This window comes from Branchiostoma floridae, chromosome 12 (assembly GCF_000003815.2).
Source record: "Branchiostoma floridae strain S238N-H82 chromosome 12, Bfl_VNyyK, whole genome shotgun sequence".
NCBI classification, from domain to species: domain Eukaryota; kingdom Metazoa; phylum Chordata; class Leptocardii; order Amphioxiformes; family Branchiostomatidae; genus Branchiostoma; species Branchiostoma floridae.
Window position 1 is genome coordinate 8,034,196 of NC_049990.1, and position 27,282 is coordinate 8,061,477.

The 27,282-nt window shown below is 41.3% G+C and overlaps 1 protein-coding gene across 1 annotated transcript in view; it reads left to right on the forward strand.

Annotated features, from left to right (window-relative positions):
- The window catches only part of LOC118426864 (dynein heavy chain 2, axonemal-like), a gene marked incomplete in the record, with an annotated part of 67,334 nt that overhangs the window by 25,268 nt on the left and 14,784 nt on the right, over positions 1-27,282 (forward strand). The window contains 34 exon segments of the mRNA XM_035836429.1: positions 213-401; positions 791-894; positions 1,257-1,446; positions 1,825-2,005; positions 5,062-5,189; positions 5,654-5,806; positions 6,213-6,338; positions 6,837-7,061; positions 7,560-7,677; positions 8,306-8,442; positions 8,917-9,057; positions 9,352-9,510; positions 9,990-10,234; positions 10,715-10,913; positions 11,315-11,539; positions 11,976-12,080; positions 12,457-12,645; positions 17,259-17,475; positions 17,800-17,949; positions 18,496-18,663; positions 19,163-19,323; positions 19,664-19,803; positions 20,212-20,344; positions 20,796-20,935; positions 21,480-21,690; positions 22,269-22,385; positions 22,751-22,892; positions 23,309-23,478; positions 23,732-23,848; positions 24,450-24,614; positions 25,005-25,346; positions 25,783-25,933; positions 26,383-26,570; positions 26,826-26,920. Coding sequence (XP_035692322.1) covers positions 213-401; positions 791-894; positions 1,257-1,446; positions 1,825-2,005; positions 5,062-5,189; positions 5,654-5,806; positions 6,213-6,338; positions 6,837-7,061; positions 7,560-7,677; positions 8,306-8,442; positions 8,917-9,057; positions 9,352-9,510; positions 9,990-10,234; positions 10,715-10,913; positions 11,315-11,539; positions 11,976-12,080; positions 12,457-12,645; positions 17,259-17,475; positions 17,800-17,949; positions 18,496-18,663; positions 19,163-19,323; positions 19,664-19,803; positions 20,212-20,344; positions 20,796-20,935; positions 21,480-21,690; positions 22,269-22,385; positions 22,751-22,892; positions 23,309-23,478; positions 23,732-23,848; positions 24,450-24,614; positions 25,005-25,346; positions 25,783-25,933; positions 26,383-26,570; positions 26,826-26,920 — 5,621 coding nt within the window.

The following is a 27,282-nucleotide window of genomic DNA, read 5'->3' on the forward strand; positions in this document are numbered from 1 at the left end:
CTTTATAACATCTGCTAAAAATTGTACAGTGCAGCTGTGATGAAAATGCAGTCCCAAACATGACTATGCTTGTATCCCCTTATAAAGGTTCTTTGATTGATTGACACTGCTTTTGAAATGAAAAATGGAAATGAATCATACTTGTCAGAAGCACTGTGCAGACAGTCTCTTGTATATCATCTCTAAAACTTTCCGTGCCATGTCTTCTGCAGATCTCTATGCTGAACAAGTTCTCAGAGGCTATTCGCGGCAACCTGACCAAGATCCAGCGTCTGAAGATCGTTGCCCTGGTAACCATCGAGGTCCACGCCCGTGACGTGATCGAGAAGTTGATCAAGTCAGGTGTCAGCGATGTCACCGCTTTTGAGTGGCTCATGCAGCTCCGGGTCTACTGGGACAAGGTATTTAATGTGTCCTTCATTTTGTTGACCTTGAAAGTTAAAACTTGACCTTCAAAAGAATGATCAGGAATGAGATAGGAAATGGTCATAGGGGTAAATGATGTACTTGGATCACTATTGGTGTTTTGTAAGATCTTACCAACAGTAAAAGAAAACAATGTTAAAACACCCGTTTACATAACTAGTCCAACTACATTATTGCAAACACTATGGAATCAAGCAGATATATTTGCCTTTGACCTTGACAGAAACTCTAAAAGGCAGTTTCCATTTTTAACTTTCAGTATCAATGGCAGAATAATCAATTCAGTGACTATGCAGTGATATTAATGATGCTTTATTCTTGAGGTTTCCTTACTTTGTAAACTCTTTCAAATTTTTTTTGCCAGGACATCGATGACTGTGTGGTACGGCAGACCAACACCCAGTTCCAGTATGGGTATGAGTACCTGGGGAACTCTGGCAGACTCGTCATCACTCCACTCACTGACAGGTAGGGAACTTCAAGTAGAATTTTTTCTTTCTTTCAATTTGCCAAACTTCCTCTGCAATGAGTTATGACAAGGAAAGCTTTAATTTTCCAATGTACCTGCAGAGTAATTAGCCCAGATTCTGTCATGCTATCAATCTTGTTCCCTTGGGAAAGGCACTCAACCCAGGTGTAAAAATGATTACCTAACTTTGGTTGGGGAAGGTAAAAGGCAGTGGAAGAAGAAGGATGGGCCCACCTCCCAATACCATACCCTGGAAACAATGGAAAACAACCCACTGCCCCTACAGCCTTAAAAATTCTACGAGACTACCTTTACATTTTAACTTGCAATAGTGAAAGACTGCATACTTGTTTTTCTCCAGATGCTACATGACCCTGACCACAGCACTCCACCTGCACCGTGGAGGCAGTCCTAAAGGCCCAGCCGGGACAGGCAAGACGGAGACTGTGAAGGACTTGGGCAAGGCCCTGGGGGACTACGTCATCGTGGTGAACTGTTCCGAGGGTCTGGACTACAAGTCTATGGGCAGGATGTTCTCAGGACTGGCACAGGTGGGCTACAACTACTATCATCCTAAATATGCAAGACTTTATTAATGTAAGACATGCTGGTGTTATCAAAGGTAAGGTTTAGTGATGATCCCAGTCTAGAAGGATTGTGTTAAGAGTTGTCATGCAGTTGTTTCTTGGAGACTGAATATTTGCAAAAATTTTCAAAGGATCTTTTAATGCTAATTGACTTTATTTGTTGTGAAACATATATCATGTAAGAAGTATACCTACATTGCATATGGCCAGGATGTATAATTTTTTTCCTTATTCATACTATAGAATGCAAGTGTGACCTTCCTAGCAATTTCTGTACTTGACTAAGTTTTTTGTTCTAAGAGTCAAAATGTAACAGATAGCACATAAATTTTCTTTTTCCAGACTGGAGCCTGGGGCTGTTTTGATGAGTTTAACCGCATCAACATCGAGGTGCTGTCCGTGGTGGCACAGCAGATCCTGTCCATCCTGTCAGCGCTGGCCGCAGGGTCGCAGAGGTTCGTGTTCGAGGGGCGAGAGATCAACCTGATCTGGTCCTGTGGCATCTTCATCACCATGAACCCTGGTTAGTAACCATTCATCATTAAGTTAAGATAAGTTGCCTGTGCATCTGAAACAGGTGCTTAAGGTGACTCCCATCTTCATGTCTGTAGCCCTTGGGCCACACATTTGTGCAAGCTACTACAGCAGGGGGCTAGTCCGCTGGTAGTGATGTGTGTTAAACTCCCATACACTTCCTTACTAGTGCTGAGTGCTACGTAAAGATAGCAACATGTACATGAATTTTAAAGCCTTTGGTATGACTTGCCTGCGGTTCGAACTCACAACCTGCCAAATGCAAGGCTAACACTCTACCCACTTGGCCAGTGCATTCATCGTTACTATTCAATAAAAAAAATCAACTAGAGTTCGGGGACCTCATACCTCCATGAAATATTTATTGCTTTTTTGTGGATGGTATGTATGTTTTTAGTTGGTTGTATTTGAGAGTAAAAGTTATATATGTTATGGGAAAGAAGTGGTGTAATCATTTAAATATCGCAAACGGGAACAAAATATAGGTGCGAAAACCACAGACAGTAACAACTCATTTTCCAAGACAGGCATTATGTTCTACATACTGGGTAAAATCGCAACTGTATGCTTTGTCCTAATATGACATATAACAAATTCAATAATGAAATACAAGAAATACAATACAGGATACAAACAACCAAAAGGACATGAAATATCCGTCAACCAATACCTACATGTAGGATACGGGGACAAGTTGATGCCCGATATATAATAATGCAAGTACTTACCAACACAACATCAGCATAAGCCACGCGGAGCACAAAATCTAACAGCGCAAACGAAGAATAACACACCAGGTCCCCAAAGGCACAAGTGGCTAAATACAAAATAATTTATCATATTCAAATTGTCCAGCATCGGGAAACAGTTGCCCAGCATCGGGAAACAGTTGCTTTAAGGAGTTAAATGTTACATTACCCTAACCAGTTGCTATACGCAACAACTTTTCAGATAAGGGATTACCTAACACATCCACATATTAGATATGTAATACATCCAATTACATACTAACGAAACGTCCGCGTAATGCAAGGCGCACCACAAAACATCTAACAACACAAACGAAATATAACATACTGTGTCCCCAAACGCACAAGTACATACAGGCAATTTATTATCACAATCAAAATTGTCCGCCTCCCAAAACAGATGTTCTAAAATGTTGGGCTGGGCAAACAGCGGGTCTAATTAATGTGCCAACTGTTACAAATATTTCAAACAGTCCTAAGCAGACATAAATAAAACTACTGGGGGTTCCCCAAACAGCTGTCATAGAAATCACCTCACTATCTGCTTGCAGCTAAGCCCATTAACAAACACATAAAGCACGATGCTTGTTCCAATATATCTCAAATATAGGGGTGATTTCTGATATTATTACATCAATTATAACGACGGATACGGCTCCCAAAATCTCATCGATTCGAGCTTTTATCACACCCCACCAACACAACAAGTATGAAACCAATCCATCCAGCCGTTCTTGAGTAATCTTGTACACAGACAGAGACACATAACACACCCCACCAACACAACAAGTATGAAACCAATCCATCCAGCCGTTCTGCAGTAATCTTGTACACAGACAGAGACACATAACACACCCCACCAACACAACAAGTATGAAATTTAAACCAATCCACCCAGCCGTTTATGAGTAATCTTGTACACAGACAGCCAAAACTCGGGATTCCCCAAACAGCTGTCATAGAAATGACCTCACTATCTGCTTGGAGCTAAGCCCATTAACAAACACTTAAAGCACGATGCCTGTTCCAGTATATTACAATTATAGGGGTGATTTCTGATACGTGCATCGTTTCACGACTGTGTGCAGGCACACCAAACAGTATGAGAATATCGCAAACGGGACATCAACTGTAGTTGCGATAATCACAGACAGTAACGACTCATTTTCCAGGACAAGCAATATGTCATACATATTAGGTAAAACCGCAACTGTATGCTTTGTCATAATATCACATACGAGAAAACCAAGGAACCAACGTGCATCGTAGGACGACTGTGAACACCGGGCACACCAAACCATATATCAATATCGCAAACGGGAACAAAATATAGGTGCGAAAACCACAGACAGTAACCACTCATTTTCCAAGACAGGCATTATGTTCTACATACTGGGATAAATCGCAACTGTATGATTTGTCATAATATGACATATGACAAAAACACTACTGCAATACAAGAAATACAATACAGGATACAAACACATCATCAACACAACCAAAAGGACATGAAATATCCGACAACCAATACCTACATGTAGGATACGGGGACAAGTTGGTGCCCGATATATAATAATGCAAGTACTTACCAACACAACATCAGCATAAGCCACACGGACCACAAAATCTAACAGCGCAAACAAAGTATAACACACCAGGTCCCCAAAGGCACAAGTGGCTAAATACAAAGTTATTTATCATATTCAAATTGTCCAGCATCGGGAAACAGTTGCCCAGCATCGGGAAACAGTTGCCCAGCATACTAACGAAACTTCCGGGTTACGCAGCTCAAAACAGATGTTCTAGAATGTTGGGCTGGGCAAACAGGGGCACTAATGTGCCAACTGCTACAAATATTTGAAACGGTCCTAAGCAGACATAAATAAAACTAATGGGGGTTCCCCATACAGCTGTCATAGAAATCACCTCACCATCTGCTTGCAGCTAAGCCCATTAACAAACACATAAAGCACGATGCCTGTACCAATATATCTCAAATATAGGGGTGATTTCTGACATTATTACATCGATTATAACAACAGATACGGCTTCCAAAATCTCATCGTTTCAAGCTTTTATCACACCGCACCAACACAGCAAGTATGAAACCAATCCATCCAGCCGTTCTTGAGTAAACATCTACACAGACAGAGACACCTAACAGAAAATATAACCTCCATTCCATGACATTTCATGGAGGTAATAATCCTTGTAGTGTAACTGTAACTTTAAACTTGCAACCACCAGTGCTTTGAGGTTAAGACACTGAATGTCAACTACTTGTACTGTCTCCCAGGCTATGCCGGCCGTACTGAGCTGCCAGACAACCTGAAGTCCATGTTCCGCCCCATATCCATGGTGGTTCCTGACTCTGGTTATATCGCTGAGATCACCCTGTTTGGGGAGGGCTTCAGCAACACCAGGGTGAGTCTGGGCAAGAGTAGAGGCTTGTCATTGATATCATAGTAATAATTTGAATCCGCAGCAGCAGTATACTAGAATGTTTAAGATATGTGCACTGAAGTGCAAATGATGTTAAATAAGAACTCTGTATAGATGGACATACATGTACAATGCTTGGAGATAGACCCAAACAGAACAGTGAAGCTCAATTGTTTTTATGCAGAAAGCGTTACTGTATTACACAAAGTTTTGCTTTGATTTTCAGTATCTTATTACTAATCTACACCATGATGTGTGACTCTGAATCATTTCTGTTTTCATATCTTGTAAATTTTCCTAATAAAGTAATTTCATTTTTTCCCCTGTTGAACATACTAGAGGCTTTTAGTAACTTTTACATCTTTGACAAACTTGCCAGCTCATTAATGAAATCTAGGGACACCTAATATATGATTTTAACCATGGCTATCTACTGCTCTACCCAGGTCCTTGCTAAGAAGGTGCAGACTCTGTACTCCCTGGCTGTGCAGCAGTTGTCCAAACAGGACCACTATGACTTTGGTCTCCGTGCGCTGGTGTCCGTGCTGAGGTATGCTGGCAGGAAGAAGCGGGCCAACCCAAACATGCCTGACGAGGAGGTAAGAGTTTGTTTTCTTTAAATCAGTTTGGCTGTGAAAGTATCAACCTGTATGTGGATGGTGTTCAGCTACAAGAACAGGCATATTTACCTATGTGTGGATGGTGTTTAATACCAAGGATGTATATATTTAATTGTGTGTGGATGGTGTTTAGCACCAGGGAGTGTTCAGCACCAAGGACATGTATATTTCCAAGTGTGTGGATGGTGTTCAGTACCAGGGACCAGGTATGGTTACCTGTATGTGAAGGATGTTCAAGACCAAGGACAGGTGTGTACAGCACCAAGGACAGGAGTCTTTATCCATATATATGGGATACTGTACTGTCTTTAAATGGTGAATGTATGATATGAACTTCTGTGTTTACTATGAAACCTGACACCACTGTGTTGATTATCAAATACAGGTTCTGATTATCTCCATGAGGGACATGAACTTGGCCAAGCTGACCTCAGTTGACCTTCCCCTCTTCAACTCCATTGTGTCTGATTTGTTCCCAGGGGTCGACCCACCCGCCATCGACTATGGCAAGGTAGGTTCCTGTTTGTTTTTGTTGTTTTTATCTTAGGTGTACATGTACATGTAGAATGGTTTATTTCAGATCTCTAAAAACAACCTAGTTGAAGTAGATTTCTCAGACTTTTTGGAATTAGAACCAATAAAAGAATGAGCAAAATATCCATACTATGGCTAGAATATCCAAAACCTTTGAGGTTAACAAACTCATGTACATGGAAAACAAGGTCTTTTAGTGCTACACACAGCAATATCTATGATGAGTTGGCATATGTGAAGATAGAGAGTATGGAAAGATGACTTAGTACTAAAGGGCTGGTAGGTTTCATCTATCCATACCGCCATAACCTTCTGGAAGGGCAGTGAGGGACATCAAAGAATGATCGCTAAAAGTGACATACAATTAGTTGACTGAGAAGATGACGGTCTTGAGGGTATGCATAATTGCCTGTTTGCAAAGTGGACTAAATATATACAACTTCATGCACTTTTTTGTCTGGTGATTTCTTTCCAGTTTAAACAAGCCATAGACGCCGAGCTGAAGGCTGCCGGCCTGCAGAACATCTTCTTCACCACCCAGAAGATCATCCAGCTGTTTGAGACCAAGAACTCGCGCCACTCCACCATGATCGTGGGCAAGACGGGCAGTGGGAAGACCGTGACGTGGCGCATACTGCAGGCGACCATGGGCAGGATGAAGAAACAGGGAGATGCTCAGTTCTCCTGTGAAAATGTCAAGGTTTGTATGTTCATATAGTGGTGTTGGTTGCAGAGGGGGGTTACAATGTAGCTACAAAGAATGGGGTTAAGAAGTCACAGGCTTGATTTGTGGCTGGACATTTTTTAGTCCTTGGGAGCTCAGCATGTCTTCTCTCACTCTAGCCAGGTGTAAATGAATTCCTGGCTTTGGTTGAGGTGATTAAAAGTTGCATATGGATGATGGAAAGGGCTAGGCTCTGTCTTCCAGTGCTGTGTCCAAGACATTGTGGTTTAGTTACAACAAAGTGGGGTTGTAAAACAGTGACATTGATAACCACAATTTCTTCAGCCTTATAATACATTGTCACTTTCTATGCCATATCACTCCTGTTGTCTCTTAACATATGGTTGCAATTTCAATCATGGAAGTCCAAATTTATTGTCACTTTCCCTGCCATATACATGTTATGCATAGACAATTTAAACTTTATTATCTTCAGACGTATCTTTTATGTTAACTAATTACTGTCTCTTTTAGGACTATCCCATCAACCCCAAGGCCCTGTCCCTGGGTGAGCTGTACGGAGAGTTTGACCTCAACACCAACGAGTGGACAGACGGGGTTCTGTCCAGTGTTATGAGACTGACCTGTGCTGGTAAGTACACTTGTCTATAAAATAGAACTGTTTGGTCATTGGTCATTGGTAATCCAATCAAGCATTAGGCTGTTATATCGATGAAAGTTAGACATCCATGTAGTAAGATATGCTAAATAGCAATTACTCAAGCAGCTGGATATGATCTTGACTGTTTCCAAAATCATGTCCAGTTACTTGAGTAATTGTTATTTGATGTATTAGGCTGTTATGTTCCTAAGAATGTGGGCAAGAAAACTGGATCACCTCTACCCTTCTCAATGTATGTGTACTGTTTTGTTTAGTAGTACCTATTTACATACTTACCTAAAATGCTCCTTTTGGGAGTGTGGATCTCCAGCATGTTGCTGTTTGCCTATGTCTGTCCTGTACCAATTAAAGAAGCCCTTGATAAATCATATAAATGACTAGTTAGATCCCAATGACCTCAATTGCTAACCCCACCTCACCCATTATGGACCTTTCCTTGGTGCTGAAATCTGGGATGTCATGCCTTTTTCGAATTTTCCATTCACACAAAATGCTTCCTTTGCACTGATGTTATTTCCAGATCATCAGTTTGAAATTCATAATTGTTTCTCCTGCTCTATTAAGATGTATTTTGTAATGTTTCTTTAATGTACACTAGATGAGAAGGTTGACCAGAAGTGGATTTTGTTTGATGGTCCGGTGGACACCTTGTGGATCGAGAGCATGAACTCTGTCATGGACGACAACAAGATCCTGACCCTCATCAATGGAGAGAGGATCGGCATGCCTGATCAGGTAGGTTATCGAATAGTGTTTAACATTAAACTGTTGTTAGCTACATGTATATCAGTCAGGACATAGTCTCAGACAAATATCCACTATCACAACTTGTCCTAATGGATGTAACATAAATGTAACTGTGGAAAGCCAGTGACTTCAACTGTAATCACATTGAAGGTGTACCAATATAGAAAAATGTCACATAATGTAGGGAAAAGATTCACCTTATATCCCTGCTGCTCCGTTGTAAAGATACTAGAAACAATCAGCACTGTAAGAACTGATGCTATATTGCTTTACATGTATGATATTACAGTGCATAACAAACTGCCTAAATAAAACAAATTCTGTGAAAGACTATACTGTTAGTAATATTCTTCAGGTAAGTCCTAAATTGTTGTTAAGTTATAGAAGTTGCCATATAATTAATGTGCACACTTGTTGTGCAATAATAAAGTTATGACACATGTTACCCGTACTCTCCTGTAGGTGTCCCTGTTGTTTGAGGTGGAGGACCTTGCCGTGGCCTCCCCTGCAACTGTCAGCAGGTGTGGCATGGTGTACAACGACTACAACGATCTCCGATGGAAACCCTATGTCGACTCATGGCTAGAAAAGAGAACGCAAAAGGTATGGCTTAAATCCAGAAGGATTGTATACAAGATGAAATTTTACCATTTTCATTGGTATAACTTTAACAAAAAGGCATCACTCAAGAGAAGTTGACAAAACTTCCCCACCAATTTTAAAGTCTGCAGGAAGAAGAATGTCAATATGAAAAACCATGAAAGGTATTATTGCCATTATAGATAAGAGATTTTCATTATTATTATACCGTTGTACATTGCAACAATAATCAATTTCAACATGGGATTACAAGCTTATAAGGAAGAGTGGTAAACTTAATTTTTCAATGTTTTACAGCAATCTGTGGAGCACCTTCAGCGGCTGTTCGACAAGTATGTGAACCAGGTTCTGGAGTTCCGCAGGACACAGTGTAAGGAGCTGGTCACCTCATCTGAGCTGAACGTCGTGGCCTCTCTGTGCAGACTGCTGGATTCACTGGCAACGGAGGAGAATGGGGTATGCAGTTTGATGAGATATTCTATCTATTTTTCTCTCGATTAGTCCCGTAGCTTGTAGTAGCTGTAGGGACAGTATGTCGGTTCACAAATGTTCTTCAAGCCCGACGCCTATTTATGAGTTATGGCATTTTATGAAGGTAGAATCATAAGTGATCATTGTGTTCAGGATAGAGAGTTTTATTTTTGTTTCAGTTTTGATTCCTCAGGCTATCATTCTTGTTCGATTTATTCAAAATATTAAAAATCAATGAAAATGGTAAATTTCTATCAGTAAATTGGAATCTCTGGTATGTAAATGGAATGATACAGAGTGCCTCTATATGCTGCTCTTATGTTTTCCTCTTGTAAAGTCCCATCACTCTATTCTTTACAAGGCTCTAAAGCATTTACAAAATGTTAGGGGTTGGAGCCTAAAGTGCATGTTTTTTGGTCAAAATGATAAAAGAAATCAATGTAAGTCATGTTTGCCTTTTTCAGGTGAACCCACATGACAGTGACAACTATGGTCGCATGATCGAGCTGTGGTTCATGTTCTGTCTCATCTGGTCCATCGGTGCCACGGTGGACGAGGACGGCAGGAAGAAGATGGACAACTACATCCGGGAGCTGGAGGGGTCCTTCCCAAATAAGGACACCATCTACGAGTACTACGTGGACCCCAAGAACAAGGTGTACAGCCACTTTGAGGACAAGCTGCCTCGAGACTGGAGATACAACCCCGCGTATGTATAAAATATCTTGAAGTTCTTCTTTTAAGCTTGTCTTCACTGACAAAGATTGGATTTGATGGCTGTGGAGATGGTATATAACATGTTGCAAAATGAAATTATCATATTTGCCCCATCAGTCAAGTAGGCAAGGAGACTGTCTTCCTCTTGACTTTACTTGCTTTTTTGGTGGTGGGTTAACAAACAAGTCTGTAGTTTGCTTGACAGGAGAAGCTAGAATCTGTAGGGTAGTGTTTATAAGATAGCCAGTCTTTCGATATCCCATCATGCAGATTGCTATCTGAAGAACAGTTTACAAATTTTGTGTGCTAAGTGTGCTAGATGCTTTTAGAAAAGGCATTCAACAGTTCTTATGACAAGATATTTGCTTAACAGAATTTCTATTCACACAGCTTTCTTCATCCACATCTTAAAGATTGTGCCTTGTATCTTTTACCAACTTGTATCAATCAACTGGCATCTATTTCTTAACAGTACGCCATTCTACAAGATCATGGTGCCAACAGTGGACACAGTACGGTATAACTTCCTAGCTGCGGTCCTGTTGGACAAGGGGAACCCTGTCCTGCTGACTGGACCAGTCGGCACAGGGAAGACATCTGTGGCACAAAATGCACTGGCTCAACTGGACTCCAAGAAGTACAACATCCTCACTGTCAACTTGTCTGCTCAGGTCAGGGTTTGAAAGTGATTTTTTTTTTAAGGCATACATGTGCATGATTATGACTTCAAAGCAGATTTGACTTCATTTTTGGATATTTGTAAATTGTAACAGCTCTTTGAAGACAACAAACTTTTAAACGTAAAAAATGAATCACCACCCCTGCAAATTGAGTGAAAATGATTTTAATGCTTTTTGTCTTTGGGCAGGTAGAGGAGTAAGTAAATTGCTTTTCATTCATTTTTTTCATGCCTTTCTTTCTGTACCGGTTTTTATTAAAAAATGCTGGGCTTCTTCCCTTTTCCTATCACGAGTCAAGAGTAATGCTGTTCTTATTATACTGATTGTGACCAATTCAGAAGTTCTGAACATGTGCAGCAAGTGTTAAAGAACTGTATTCTGATTTTTTCCAGACGTCATCCAACAACGTCCAGGACATCATAGAGAGCAGAGTAGAGAAGAGAACCAAGGGAGTGTACGTCCCCATCGGAGGGAAGAAACTCATCACCTTCATGGATGACTTTAACATGCCTGCCAAGGATCTGTTCGGCTCCCAGCCACCGCTGGAGCTCATCCGACAGTGGATCGACTACAGCTTCTGGTACGACAGGGAAAAACAGACGGTGAAATATGTGAAGGTAAATTTTTTTACATCTGTGTTTGGAGGGTTTTGTTCTCATTTGTTTGCTTGCTTGTATGGCCATAGATAATTGAATGCAGTAGAATTGCTGGTTTTCAAATGATAGGCTTTTTGGAAACAGATAGTTGATTATAATTTCAGGGTTTTGGAAAGGTCCCATAATAGGTTGTCTCATTTCCTGCTTCCAATTTTCTACTATGTGACTGTGTATATGTCTGTTGTCTTATAAGACCTGTAGGGAACATTCATTAATAGGCAGAATTGGAAAGAAATTCACAATATGCCCTTTCTGCTGTATTTACTTTGAACATGTTTAAGAAGAAAGCTACCCTCTACACATGATTTAAAATGCATGAAATATCAATTTATCAAGATCTGGGCTTTGTAAGGACTAATTCTTATGACTTACTTGCTGCTTTGTCTGCCGTCCACAGGACATGTTGCTGATGGCATCCATGGGTCCCCCTGGAGGAGGCCGGACCAACATCTCCGGCCGACTGCAGAGCAGGTTCAACATGATCAACATGACCTTCCCAAGTGTAGGTTTCATCTTCCTACCAAGCCTATCAGTACCTACTCAATAATGATTGTTTAAGTCAGACTATGATACTACCACCAAGCTACATGTACTAGTCAACTTTTTCCTGTGATCGTAGTATTAGTAGTTTGGTGGTTAGTGGAACTACCTCTGGAACTAGATGCCATGAGTTCAATTCCGGCTGTGCCATTCACCCAACATGCACGCAACATGAACGCTACTTTCCTTTGACAGAATGCGAACGGTGCTCAGTGTGCATTGTGCAAAAAGAGCTGTAAGAAACTGTATATAGCTTGTGTCTTCTCTGTCATGACCAGTATAAGAGTAGCTCTTCATTGAGCTTCATAGATCAATATCACTTTTTTTCCACATTACAGGAGTCCCAACAGAAGCGAATCTTCGGCACAATGATCAACCAGAAACTCCAGGACTTTGAAGAAGACGTGAAGCCGATCGGTGACGTCATCACCCAGGCCACCCTGGAGGTGTACGAGTCTGTGGTGGAGAAGTTCCTCCCCACCCCCGCCAAGATCCACTACCTCTTCAACCTGAGAGACATCTCCAAGGTACTACAGTAACTGTAAATGGTTTTGAGTTTGCAGGGATTCAGTTTTGCAGAGGGGAAAGAAGACATTAGCAATGTTTGAAATTTTCAGTTGAAAGTAAATCAGGGAGACATGCTAGCGGCATGATAAGTTTGTGGGAAGAACTAAGAAAAACTAATTGCAACTCATCATAGTGTATGAGGAACCAAAGTGTTTCAAAACATCAGATGTATGTATAGGGAGGAGGCAAAATGGACAAACAATCATGGTTTATAAAGCAAGATTATGGTTCATCAGTTTCAGTTCAGTTTATTTATTTATCCAGGAAAATACATCGCCTATTGGCGCTTTTCAATACCTCCTGGGGGGCCGGGAGACCCCAACATAAAATAACACAAAATCACAACAACTGAATCAAAATTGAAATCAAAGGTCAAACTTAAATAACTAAACGTCAGGTGTCAACTATTTACAATACAAATAACTCAGGATAACTTAATATAATGATGGTAGTAATAATAACAATAATAACACATTCAGGCAGTGGATCAACTTAAAATCAAAGTAACGAAAAGTGGAATTTGCATATCAATGTGTCGCTGGTCGGGCAGTGTTTGTTTCAAAGTCGATTTGCAAATGAAAAATAACAGTCAGAAGAGAACATAAATGTCAGTCTTAGCATCAAAACATAATACAGAAATCAAACAAAAGGATCCACTGTGATATGACAGGAACTAAAGTTAAAATATATACAATCAGAATCCTTTAGTCCTGGTACAATCGTTTAAACTGTGACAGTGTCCTCGTAGATCTTAATTGGGACGACAGGGAATTCCAGAGCACCGCCCCTGAGTATGAAAAAGCTTTCTTTCTATATTCAGATTTAGCTTTAGGCAGCAGGAGTCCACCTTGTGATCTAAGACGGGTATTATGTGTGTGTATTTCTGAGAGTTGGGAGAACAATGCAGTAAGATGGGGAGGGGTCATGCCGTTAAGTGCCTTGAAAACGAGCGTTGCCTTACTTCTTTTATGTACATCAACTATTTGGACCCATCCAAGACTACGTAAGACGTTTGATGTAGAAGTATGGCGATCGTACCCCATGATCACGCGACCAGCTCTAGTTTGGAGTTTCTGTAGTTTATCCAGACTTCCTTTACCCCCTTGATCCCAGACAGTGCTGCAATACTGTATGTGTGGGAGAAATAGGGCTTTGTAAATTGTAAGCAACGCCTCTCTATCCAGGTAGTGTTTAAGGTACTTCATTATTCCGATTATTTGAGCTAGCTTCTTGTTAAGATGATCACAGTGATCATGCCACTTTAACATGTTGTCAATAATGACTCCAAGATACTTGAATTTATCAACTTGGTCAAGAGTAGTGCCAGCTAAAGTAATATCTAATTCAGTGTTAATGTCGTTTGCTCTTGACGAACCCACTAACATCGTTTTACATTTCGTGGGGTTTAACGACAATTTGTTAGCCGCAAACCACTGGGAAAGTCTGGCTGAGTCGCTCTGGATGGCCTGCTCAATTGCCTGTACATTGCGTGCCGCGAAGTAAATTATCGTATCGTCGGCATACAGTGCAATCTTACAGAGTTGCATGCAATTTGGTAAGTCATTCACATATATGATAAACAGAAGTGGGCCTAATATTGACCCTTGAGGGACTCCGCAGGTGACATTGATAGCTGAGGATAGAACTGAGTTAATGCATGTATGTTGTATCCTCCCAGTCAAGTATGACTGGAACCATTTGCAAGCCATGTCATCTGCACCGTATTGTTGGAGTTTACGTACCATTATGTTGTGGTCAAGGGTATCGAAAGCTCGAGACAAGTCACAAAATACCACTCCGGTTAATTCCCTCTTGTCAATAGAGCTTACCCACTCCTCAATCACCGAGTGAAGCGCTGTCTCACAAGAGTGTTTCTTTCTGAACCCAGACTGGTACTGTGTTAAGAGTCTATTTTGGGTCAGATACTGATATAGTTGATTGTGGACAGCTCTTTCAAGTATTTTGGATACCCCAGATAAGAGTGATACAGGGCGATAGTTGCCAGGATTTGTTTTGTCTCCTTTCTTATGGATTGGGACGATTTTGGACTGCTTCCAACTTTTCGGGAAGTGACCAATCATCAGGGAGTTGTTGAACAGTCTTGTCAGAGGAGGACCAAGTATGTGCGCTCCAAGTTTTAAAAGCTTGTTATCAAAACTGTCTATCCCAGTGGCTTTTCCAACTTTGAGCGTGGATAACTGGTTCACAACAAAAGAGTCCGTGATAGGAGTAAAGGCAAACGTGCTAACAGCTTTGTTAACAAACTGTAAAGGAGAGAACTGGGAAACAGTACTTGAGATAGACTGATACAAGTCATGCACGACTTTATGGAAGAATTCATTAAAACATTCTGCTATTCTGTTACTGTTGGTGATATTCTGACCATCATATTTAATACAAGTGATAGCGTTAGCCGTTGTTCTTGGAAGCAGGTTTCGGATAGCCTTCCATAGACCTGCTTTGCCTCTTTCAGTCCCTTCCATAATTGATTTTGTGGCATGATCTTTCTTGGCCTTACGACATATGTAGTTAACCTGGTTTTTCATAGTCTTGTATTCAGCCATGTCATGGGTACTACCTGAGCGTTTGGCCTTCTTGTACAGGTGATCCCTAATAGAAATCAGCTTACGTATGTCATTAGTTAGCCATGGAGCAGGCGTCCCTTTGACTTTGAGCTTCTTTAAGGGAGCATGCACATTTACAGCACTGTTTAGAAGGTCTTCCCAAGCTGTCAGCTGCTCATCTACAGTTGGAAAGTCTTCTATAATGTGCCATGGTACCTGTGCTAGGTCACGGAGAAAACTCTCCTCGCTGAAATTTTTGTAGTTTCTTCTTTTGATTACAGTTGGTTGAGACCTGGTATTGTTAACTCTGTGGTAAGTAAAAACCATCGCATGGTCGCTAAACCCCCCTTCGTAGGTACCATAATTGTGCAGGTGTGATTTCTCGTTTGTAAGGATAACGTCAATACAAGTGCTGGACGTGTCCGTTTCTCTTGTTGGAGTAGTTATTACGTTATCAAGTTGATGTAACATACAAGAAAAACGTAACTTGCCGATAGGACCTGAGTTTTCAGTCACTAATGAATCACAGTTTAAATCCCCCATTATCATTATTTCTTTATCCTCACTCCCAACATTGTCCATACATTCATCTAGTTTGTCAAAAAAGTTGTGGTTGTCGGTAGGGGGGCGGTACATGCTGCACACTAGAGGGTGGCATAAGCTCAGCCCAGACCGCCTCAAGGCCAGGAATTTCAAGGTCAGGGCGGGCTTTAAAAGGGATCTGGTTAGAAATGTAGAGAGCAACACCGCCTCCGTGCCTTGAACCACGGTCGCGTCTAAGTGTATTGTAACCACCTATCGACACGAGACCATCAGTGATTGTGTCGTCCAACAATGTTTCTGTCACAGCAAATACATCTGCCTTACTGTAGTCTAAGAAAGCTTCTAGCTGGGCTTTCTTTCTTACCAGGCTGCGGATGTTTTGGTGGGCAAACAAAAGACCCTTATGATCAGATTTAACAGGTGCATCTTCACTAACTGTAAAGAAATTCTCAGGGTCAAGAGAAAGAGAGTCACCATCTACAACATCTGGCATAGCAGAGCATTTACGACAAATCCAGTTATCTGTCATGTTGTTTACATCAGTTACAAATGCACAAGTGGTGTGAAACCGGGTTTCACATAAGTCACAAGAAATGCCATTTCCTACCCTTTTCAAACACAGTCCACACGGGAACCTTGCAGTCCTAGGTCCGGGGTTTGGGGAGACATCGCCAGACAACAGTATCGCCAGGCAGGAGAGCAGATTCAAAACTTGTCTGACGTTTCTTGTTCCAGATGCCGACGGTGACAGGAGTCTCAGTCCGTACAAACCAGGATTCACTTTTGCGTTGCACTTGCAGGTTTTCAGTGTCATCCAGTTTCCAGTTTCAACATCTACTTTGTTTAGAGTCTTTTCCCAGCTGGGAACAGTCGCAGGGCGCGGCAGAACCGCCAGGAGTAACACGATTGCAAACAAAGCCCTGGGGATGCCTAGCACGACAGTGCCCCTCACAACAGTAGAGATAACTCGAATGATAAACATGATTTAGACAAAGTTAGAACTTGCTAAAACATTTCAAAGGCTGTTACAAATATTTCAAGTATAGAGACGAATGGTCGAAACTACAACCCAAGATGGATATTTTCTTCCCCTTATCTAACTGTCTAAAACTGACCAAAACAAGACAAAAAAGTTAATGGAGACCAAGAAAGAATACTTATCTATACAACAGTGAAGAATTTGGTCTCGGATGACAAAATTTCAGAGCGATTTACAGCAGATTGGAGGTAAGAATTTGGCAGGGAATCAAATAGCAGCCATCTTGGTTCACATTGATATGCAAATCATCAATGAATATTTTTAAAAGCAGAAGTATGCATGATGAGAATATTGCACAGATAGTTTTGGGTGTTCTCAGATCTTACAAAAGATGATATTAAAGACAGATGTACATTGTACTTGCCACTTGCAGTTGTTACCTTCTGTGCATCATTTTAAAGCATACTTTTGAAAAAAAACATCCTAGGTTTTCCAAGGCCTGTTGCGAGCCCACCGGGACTTCCACGACACCAAGCAGGCGATGACGAGACTCTGGATTCACGAGTGTTTCCGTGTCTTCTCCGACCGCCTGATCGACACGGACGACATGCAGACCTACGTGGACATGCTGAGTGAAAAGCTGGGCTCCCTGTTTGATGTCACCTACCACTCCATCTGTCCCAACAAACAGCCTCCCATATTTGGTATATATCATGACCATTGTCAGTCAGTTCCCATATTTGGTTAAAACAACCACCCATTTTTTGTAATTGAAGGTTCTCTGATATTACAGAGAATTTTGATAGTCTCATAGCTCATTAGGCAACTTTTTAAAAGGAAATTGAAAATGCAATGAAAGGGAAGTGCTTATGGAATATGAACAAATGGAAAACATGCAGGGTAGCTTCTTTGAAATGGGTATAATAGATAATAATCATGTTCCTTTTTACAATGTTAAATAATAATCTTAGTAATACTGGCATATGCAATGTAGCAAACCAGTAATAATCTTTGCTATATTCCTTCAGGTGACTTCCTGAATGACAAGGGTGTGTATGAAGACATGACGGACATCAAAGCCCTGAAGAAGTACATGGAGGACCAGCTGGAGGATTACAACAACACCCCAGGCTGGATAGCCATGGACCTGGTCCTCTTCAGGGATGCCATGGAACATGGTAAAGATTTGAGTATTGCTATTTGGTGCATGGTAAAGATATGTATCAAGCTGTCAAAGACATTAATTTTTCTACTTTTTAGTTTGATAACTGTCACAGAAGATTTGTATCAAGCTGTCAAAGAAAGTATTTTTTTTCTCCTATTTAGTCTGATAACTATTACAACATGCAGGAAGATTTGTAGATAAGCCTCAAGGTTTAATACAATTATTGTGACCTTTTTGACATATTAAATTTGTCAGTTGAAAATTCATTTATCTGAGTATGAATGATGTTCAGTTAGTCACATTTCTTCCACAACATTAAAACAACTTATGCTGTCTGAAATTTCTGACTCATTTAGAGAATATATGGTCAATAGCTTATTTCTGACTATACTAGCCGACAACCGCCAGAAGTGGAAAACTCTTGTGGACAGACAGACTGCCCCTACGGCCACCAGCCACGGGACTGAAGTCAAAGTTGAGAAGTCGCTTATTTTGAATATTATGTACCTGAATGTCTAACCTTCATTAACACATGTTTTGTGTATCCTTTGTCCTGCAGTGTCCCGTATTGTGCGTGTGATCCGGCAGCCCAGAGGTAACATGTTCCTGGTGGGTATCGGAGGCAGCGGCAGACAGAGCCTGTCCCGCCTGGCCTCCTACATCTGCGAGTACCAGGTCTTCCAGATCGAGGTCACGCGGCACTACAGAAAGGCAGAGTTCAGAGATGGTGAGCGTCACTAAACAAAATCTGATCTATAAGCAAACTTAAAACATTCCTGAAGAGTATTTTTGTGAAAAACAACTCAACCTGTAAAGGCATGCTTTTAGGAATGATCAAATATTGAATTTTGTGTAGTGATTGGTTGTCACTTTTGTTAATGTTGTTTCTGGTTTGGTTTGGTTTTGGTTTGTATCCATGAAGGGCCTAACAGACTTGTCAGCATGTGATGCAATGGTGTTTGACCAAGATTCATATGATCATTTCAAATATGATATGAATAAGAATACAACAATGACAGCCCTCCTCAGCCAACACTGGCATGCGGCAAAGATGATGATGAAAATGAAAATGAATATGGATTGTGCTGGCAGTTAGTGCAAAATATGTTCTCATTTTGCTCTTATTATAATTATAATTGTGATACCTTAAGCCGAAAAAGCATGACTTTGAACACTTATATATAATGTTTCTTGTCATCTTGTTAATGAGATCTTGCCTTCCCCAGACCTGAAGCGGCTGTACTGGATGGCCGGAGTGGAGAACAAGCCGACCGTCTTCCTGTTTGTGGACACGCAGGTTGTGGAGGAATCCTTCCTGGAGGACATCAACAACATCCTGTCCAGCGGAGAGGTCCCCAACCTGTACAAACCTGACGAGTTTGAAGAGGTTTGCCTCCCCATGTTGTCCTTTTGGTCACTCTTTTAAATGTTTTCAGAACTTTATACAATTATACGTCACAACAGGTTCTGAAACTATATTTTGTAAAGATTAAAGGATTTTAAATTTTACTTAGCACAAGAATTTGGATTCTGCAAATGCTGAAAAAAATTTTGTCTAGAGCATAGGAACTGCACACTGCATGCTTTTGAAGCTGGTGTGTTATGCCGAAGGGCGGTGATACAGGCTATTTAGATACAGATACTGATACAGATGCTTCATGGCTTCACCCACGCAGTAATGTCAATTGTAAGGGGTACACACTAAGAGCTTGTCACTATTTGACTAGGTCCGGAACAACTTGACGGAGGCAGCAAAGAAGGACGGCATCCAGGACACCCCGGAACAGATGTTTGCCTACCTGGTGGAGAAGGTCCGCAACAACCTGCACGTTGTGCTGTGCATGAGCCCTGTGGGAGAGCCTTTCAGGTTAGTACTGAGAACGGCATTAGCCAGAATTGATAGACTTTTGCTGCCTATGACAGAGATATCTTGATTATTAACACTGACGAACAAAAATCAGTGGGTTAATATGGTGTGAGAATTTTATCCAAATTTGAATAAAACGTGCCCAAAGACTGGCCTAAGAATTGTACATGATGATGGAAGAGCAAGTTTCTTTTGTATTCTTATTTTTAGATAAACAGTTATATATAATGTGAGCCTTTGTTCCAAGAATGAAAGTTACACTAAACTTTTTTAAGACTAACACTACAGTCCGCATACCTTCAGTGAGTCATCAAAAAATGTGTTCTCCCTCTGCCTCTAAATTCTTGTCCAACATTAGATTTTGAATTCAATCTGTAAGACTTATCTACTTGCTCGCTTTCCATGTAGGAACCGAATCCGACAGTACCCAGCCTTTGTGAGCACCACCACCATTGACTGGTTCCTGGAGTGGCCCCATGATGCTTTGCTGGAGGTAGCAGAGAGATATTTGGAGTCCATGGACCTGGGAACCAGTGAGGATGTAAGTTAGATTCTGTGCAGTCCAAGGGTTCTGCTCATAAAAGAAAGCATGAAGGTCTTGCAGATGTTCATTATGTCACTATATTAAAAGGACAGGCTGTCCTCTGCTGTCAGTCTTATTTTCCAGCTATGAACTGAAGGTTTGTATTGGATTCTGATAGCTACGCAATCAAAGGGAGTTTGATCTGTTAGTAAGCCCTGAGGAAGGTACGTAGTTAAAAAGTCACCCTAACAATAAAATCCCTTCAATAGTGTTTGGTTATGGTTATGTTAAATTCTGTAGAAAGTTTGGCTAAGAAACCAGCATACATCTATTTACTAACCTGATTACACTTTATCTACAGATAATTTAAAGCTCTTTGAAGAAGGAAGTGTGTGTGTGAAGGAGTATTTCTAAGTGTCTCATCAGCAACATGCAAACTGTGAACTTTTTTCTCTGTCCCCCTTTGCAGATAAAGCCTGCCGTGGCGCAGGTGTTTGTGGTGATGCACCGCTCGGTGGTGGACTTCTCAGCACGGATGTTGCTGGAGATGAAGAGGCACAACTACGTCACACCCACCAACTACCTGGAGCTGGTGTCAGGATACAAGGAGTAAGTAGCTATACGTATGTAGCAGACAGAAAGAGATATGGATGTCTTATTTATCATAGAACTCATCTGTGTTGGTAGTAATTGTAATACAATGCTTAACTTTCTTCCAGCATAAAGGTATACATGTATCTAATTTTCAACGACCGCTGTCGCCTTCTTCAGGATCAATACTGATGGCACAAATGATTGGTCATCAGTATTGATCCTGAAGAAGGCAACAGTGGTCGCTGAAAATTTGATCCGTGTAAACCTTTGCGTTGGAATAAAATTTTAGCATTGTCTCAAGATGTCTTGAATATTTATTTGATAGAAACAAACAGTCAAATGTGTAATACATTCATTTGTATTATAATTGGTAGATGATAATTGTTAGTATGACAATGTTTCGCACATAGCAGTTGTAATTTTTGGCATTTTATGGAAAAAGACTCCAGGAAGAGTAGCGGTTGTATGTCAACACTATTTCCTTAACAGACAAACATTCAGACAGTTAGGCATTTTTAAGCGCTGACATTTTAACCAACTCTGCCAAACTAATTCCCAGGCTGCTGTACGAGAAACGTAAGGAGATCGGAGACGAGATCAACAAGCTGCGCAACGGTCTGATGAAGATCGACGACACGCGAGCGAAGGTGGAGGTCATGTCCGTGGAGCTGGAGGAAGCGCGCACCAAAGTGGCCCAGTTCCAGAAGGAGTGCGACGAGTACCTGGTCACCATCGTGCAGCAGAAGAGAGAGGCTGATGAGCAGCAGAAGGTGTGTTTTTCAAATCACTATCAGGACCCAAACATTTGCTTGTTGGAGAGACAGAAAATTTACTCTGTTCAAAAAGTCTGAACTTGATGCATGACACAAAATTGAGTTGTGACAAATTGAACAAAAAAAGTTTATAAATGCAAGTAAAAAATGTTTTCACTGGAGGTCACCGTATGAGAAAACAGAGTCTCTTGAGTGTTCTTGTACATGGAACTAGACTGCCTTGTCTCAGGGTCCAACTATTTGTACTTGGGAACTGAGGGTTAGTTCATTTAGCAGATCTGGCAAATGTTTGTACCACCAGCTAGGCAGATTCAGATCTGTAGAAACGTTTTCCTTCAAATGACATCTGACCGTGACAATCATGCTTTCAGCACCATAGACAACACCACAGCATTTCCAAAGCTTCTGCTAACCCAGATGCTGTTTTTGAGGTGTAGATTTAGATAGGTTAACCTGGCACTGGATACCTGTTATCATTATAATCTCTTAAAAGGATCGTGTACAAATTAGGTATTACCTTTATTCTGGCTGCAGAGATGTTTGAAACTATCATAATTTTGATATTTTGTGTGTAGTCTGTGGCAGCTGCCAGTGTGAAGATCGGTGAGGATGAGAAGAGGTGCCAGGGCATGGCTGATGCTGCCCAGAAGGACCTGGATGAGGCCATGCCTGCCTTGGAGGCAGCTGTCAAGGTCAGTTCAAGAGAACCAGGTTACCTCCACTACAATCAACATGTTGTGACAGTTATTCCCTTCACCAAGAAGGTTATTTTTAGGTGCCATTTGCGATTCACCCCAGTGAATAGCATAACTCAAGAAGCTGTGGATAGATCCTTATGATATTTGTGAAGAGGGCAGGGGTCGGGAAAAACAAAGGCCAATGAGACCCCTTTCTTTGGCACTGCATCTTCAAACTTTGGTTTTGATATCTTTTGTTGTGAACATTACATGGCCCTGATTTTTCATTGGTAGATAGCCCTTGGGACATCTCCCGTATGTCAATATCCAGTCTGATGATTCACTCACTTGTGTTTTCATTTTTTTGTTCCTCCCTGTAGGCCTTAGAGTCCTTGAACAAGAAGGACATGACAGAGATCAAGTCATATGCCAAACCTCCTGCACTGGTGGAAACTGTCATGCAGGCTGTGATGATCCTACGAGGGAATGAACCAACCTGGGCAGAGGCCAAACGACAACTGGGTATGTTAGTGTGTTATACTTTCTTAAACTTAAGCTCTTAAGCTATGAACTGCTTTTGAAAACGAAACTCTGGAAGAGCTTAAGTCTGGAGAGAAGACTCTTAGTTTAAAACATATTACATAAACAGTTACTGTAATTTCCAACACAGAAATTGGACTCACTCAATTTTTTCATTGTTCAGCTCCAGTCTTTGTCAAAGAATGAGCAAACTACTGTTTCTGTGATGCCATGTTGAGCAGTGGATTATAAGTAGCTAGAAGTCTATTGCACCTCCCATCTCTGTTGCATTGGATTGTTCATGACTTGAAAAAGACTTTCTTCAACTTTGATCCAGAAGGGATTTTTCAATACGCAAGTAAAGAAAAAAAAACAAGATATGGTGAAAAGTAAGCATAGATGATGCTGTTATTCAACAGGTGATCAGAACTTCATCAAGCAGCTGGTCAACTTTGACCGTGACAACATCTCGGACAGGACGTTGAAGAAGATTGGGCAGTACTGCGCCCAGCCAGACTTTGATCCTGAGGTCATTGGGCGTGTGTCCGCAGCAGCCAAGTCCCTGTGTATGTGGTGTCGAGCCATGGAGGTGAGTCAGCAAGGAGGACCCCAATTTTTCTTCTAGCAACTGTTGATTGTTAAGAAATATCCACACTTCAAAATGTTGTCAATGAGTAAATTTCCAAGAAGTAGTGTAAATGCAGAAACTTTTGTGGTAGTTTAATGTTCGCGTTTTTTGCGGTGGCCGTTTCACCACAAACTTAAAAAGTGTGCAATTATCCGTTCTGCAATCAACTGGCTTTTACTGTGTACCAATATTCTGTAACTGTCTGGTTCTACAGATCTATGGTCGAATCTACCGAGTGGTGGAGCCCAAGCGGAACAGGCTGAACAATGCTCAGGCCCAGCTCAGGGAGAAACAAGCATCTCTGGCAGAGGCCAAACGAAGACTTGATGAAGTGAGTATTCTATTCTATATCAAGAATCTTTATAAATGATATTATTCTTTGTTTTGCAATAAATTGAAACAGCTAACAATATTTTGGCATCATTGTTATATCCGTTCCCCTGATTTCAATGAGTTTCAAGTTTATGATGATTTTAGCATCTACATGATTTTAGCATCTGAATGATATCAAATATCTTCATCTCCTCAACTTACACAGTGCCATTCAGAAACATAGAGCTGGGCGGGCTGACATCAAGCCCCCACATCTAAATGCAAACACGTCTAGCCCTTGCAGGTCAAGAAATGATGATAAACTGGATACTTACGCCACATCTTCAGAAAAGACGCTGGAGCCGTATGTTCCCCGTTTAGGAACTTTATTCGAACTGACACACAACAAACATGTTTCGCCGTGTGGCTTCCTCAGTGTTATGGGCTCCAGCGTCTTTTCTGAAGATGTGGCGTAAGTGTGAACGGTTGGCTTGAGGTTGTCCTTCCCCATATACTATAATCATGGTAAACTGGATAGTGAGTGAGTGAGTGAGTGAGTGAGTGAGTGTTCTGCCACGTTTCTTAGCACTTCACTAATCAAGAGTTAAATACTTTTCCAGGTGAACAAGCGTATGGAGGACTTGAAGAGACAGTACGATGAGAAGCTTGCCCAGAAGGAAGAGCTGAGGAAGAAGGCGGAGGAGACAGAACTGAAACTGGACAGGGCCGGCAAACTGGTGTCTGGTCTGGCCGGGGAGAAGGTCCGCTGGGAGGAAAATGCAACTGTAAGTTAAGAAATCGACATGTGGAAGAAAAACACTTCCAGTGTTACAATTACGTAGTGAAATTACGTAGTGAAATTAGTTGATAGAAATAGCAGACTCAAAGCTTTATTGACACAACAAAAAGTATGCTGACTTTTGTACAGCCAATCACAAACTCCAAAAAAGAAATACAAATTAAAGAAATCTACGTACTAAACAATGCTGCTAACAAATGTAAAGCTCTAATCTTTTTACAATCATGCAGGTAGGGCTAAATGTGAGTATTATCATCTTTTCTGATAACAAGGCAATCTATTATGCATAATTCTGACCTATTTCTGCAAGCATGTGTGAGAACTGTATGTATGTGTGGAGGTGGAATATGTCCTGACATCCCTGATTCACTTTCAGAGCCTGGAGGGGAACATGGGATACCTTGTCGGAGACTGTCTGATCGCCGCTGCCTTCCTGTCCTACGCTGGCCCCTTCCTGTCAAACTACCGTGATGACATGGTGCTGAACATCTGGATCAAGGAGGTGCGGCAGCTCAACGTCCCCTGCAGTCCGGACTTCAGCTTCGCTCAGTTCCTCTCCAAACCCACGGTGGTGCGGGACTGGAACATCCAGGGCCTGCCGTCCGACGCCTTCTCCACAGAGAACGGCGTGATCGTGTCCCGTGGCCGGCGCTGGCCGCTCATGGTGGACCCGCAGGGACAGGCGATCAAGTGGATCAAAAACATGGAGAGGCAGAGGGTATGTTGATATTAATTGTTCCTCTTATTTTGTGTGGGAGACTATTCTATTCTGCAGTTCCTCTGAACCTTGTAGAAGGCATAGTCACTCAATACATGCTTTTGAAGAAAATGATACTTCTGTCATTAATATTCCCCTTATAGAGGCAAAACATTAACAAAATTTATTCTCTAATAATATAATTTTATCATAATAATTATTTGTTGATACCAATTATTTCTCCCCAGGCTGTAACCTAATCTTCAATTCTTCTGAAAACTGTTAAGAGGCATCTATGTTATACACTCTGCAGACTTTGAATATTCTACACATTCTATTTACCAAAAAGTACTTTTCAACTTTCAGCACCCTATAATTCAAGAAGTCTTAAACAAATACAATCACTGGGAACCATTTCTTGAACTCAATGCAGTCTGGTTGTCTGTTTCCATCCTAGGACCTGAAGATCATTGACCTGCAGCAGCATGACTACCTGAGAACCCTGGAGAACGCTGTGCAGTTTGGCACACCTGTACTGCTGCAGAATGTACAGGAGGAACTGGACCCCTCCCTCGGTCCCATCCTCAGCAAGTCCATCATCAAAGTTGGTCAGTAAAGAATGACAATCGCCTAAATTATCAATCATCTCCTTAGACATTGATTTTCTTTAATGCTTGTGGTATGTAGTTACTGTATCTATATCTGACAAAGTATACCTGTGTAGCTTTTAGAAGAAGAGTATAGACTGGCAGTTGGCTGTAGCAAATTTGCAAAGCTCATTTTTCGCCATTTACTACAACTCAAAGCAATACTACTATAGGCTTAAATGCAGCAGGATAATTTAAAGTAAGTACTAACTATTACAAAGTAAATATGTTGTAAAAGCAATGTGCTTTAATTTGTAGCAAGTATTTTGCTTCGATCTCGTCCTGTTCTACTTTCAGATCTATATTTTAGGTTTAGAAGCAAGAAATATTATATCAGACCCGGTCTGATATAATCACAAAGTCTTTACTTGGCATGAGAGTAACACAAATTCACAATGTTTCATCAATAGGTGGCCGTTTCCTGATCAGGCTGGGTGACAAGGAGGTTGAGTACAGCCCTGACTTCAAGTTCTACATCACCACCAAGCTCAGTAACCCCCACTACACCCCCGAGATCAGCACCAAGACCACCATCATCAACTTTGCTGTGAAGGAGCAGGGCTTGGAGGCACAGCTGCTTGGTATAGTTGTCAGAAAGGTGAGCAGAATTACCTAATAGCCATGAAGATTATGTTTCTGGTGTTGTTTGTCTGCCTGAGTGTGTGTTTGTGGAGAGGATAACTCAAGGAGCTGTTTATGATCATGATATTTGAAGATGCTTATGATATTTGGTACATGGGTAGAGGTTGGGAAAACAAAGGTCAAGTTTGATAATGGTCGACTCTTTAAAATCCATTCTTAAGACCTTTTAGTATCGCAGTGCTTCAATCATCTCATTTTTGTCTCATCCCAGGAACGCCCAGAGCTTGAGGAGCAGAAGGACAGCCTGGTGATCAACATTGCTGCCGGGAAGAAGAAACTGAAGGAGTTGGAAGATGAAATCCTCAGGTGGGGAACAGATAGAAAACTCGGATAACAGCCCATTCAACATATGTAGCATGTCTCTCTGGCCAAGCGGTAATGCAGACCAGTTGCTTGGCTATCCAATTCCATGGATCCGTGGGTCTGAGTTTGGTCTCATGGCAGGCTAAGCACGGAAGTGTTGTAAGGGATTGCATTCATCTTTTGGAAGGGACTTGAAATGGGGGTCCCATGTTGGAGGAGGTAAACAGCCTTATTACTCAGATTGGGTACCTACTGGTTGCAATGACACACCAAGGCAAATTATTATTATCATTATGATTTATCTCTATCAACAAGTTTATTGACATAAGAGACTCTGCTGGTCGTGAATCGATAGAGCTGAGTTA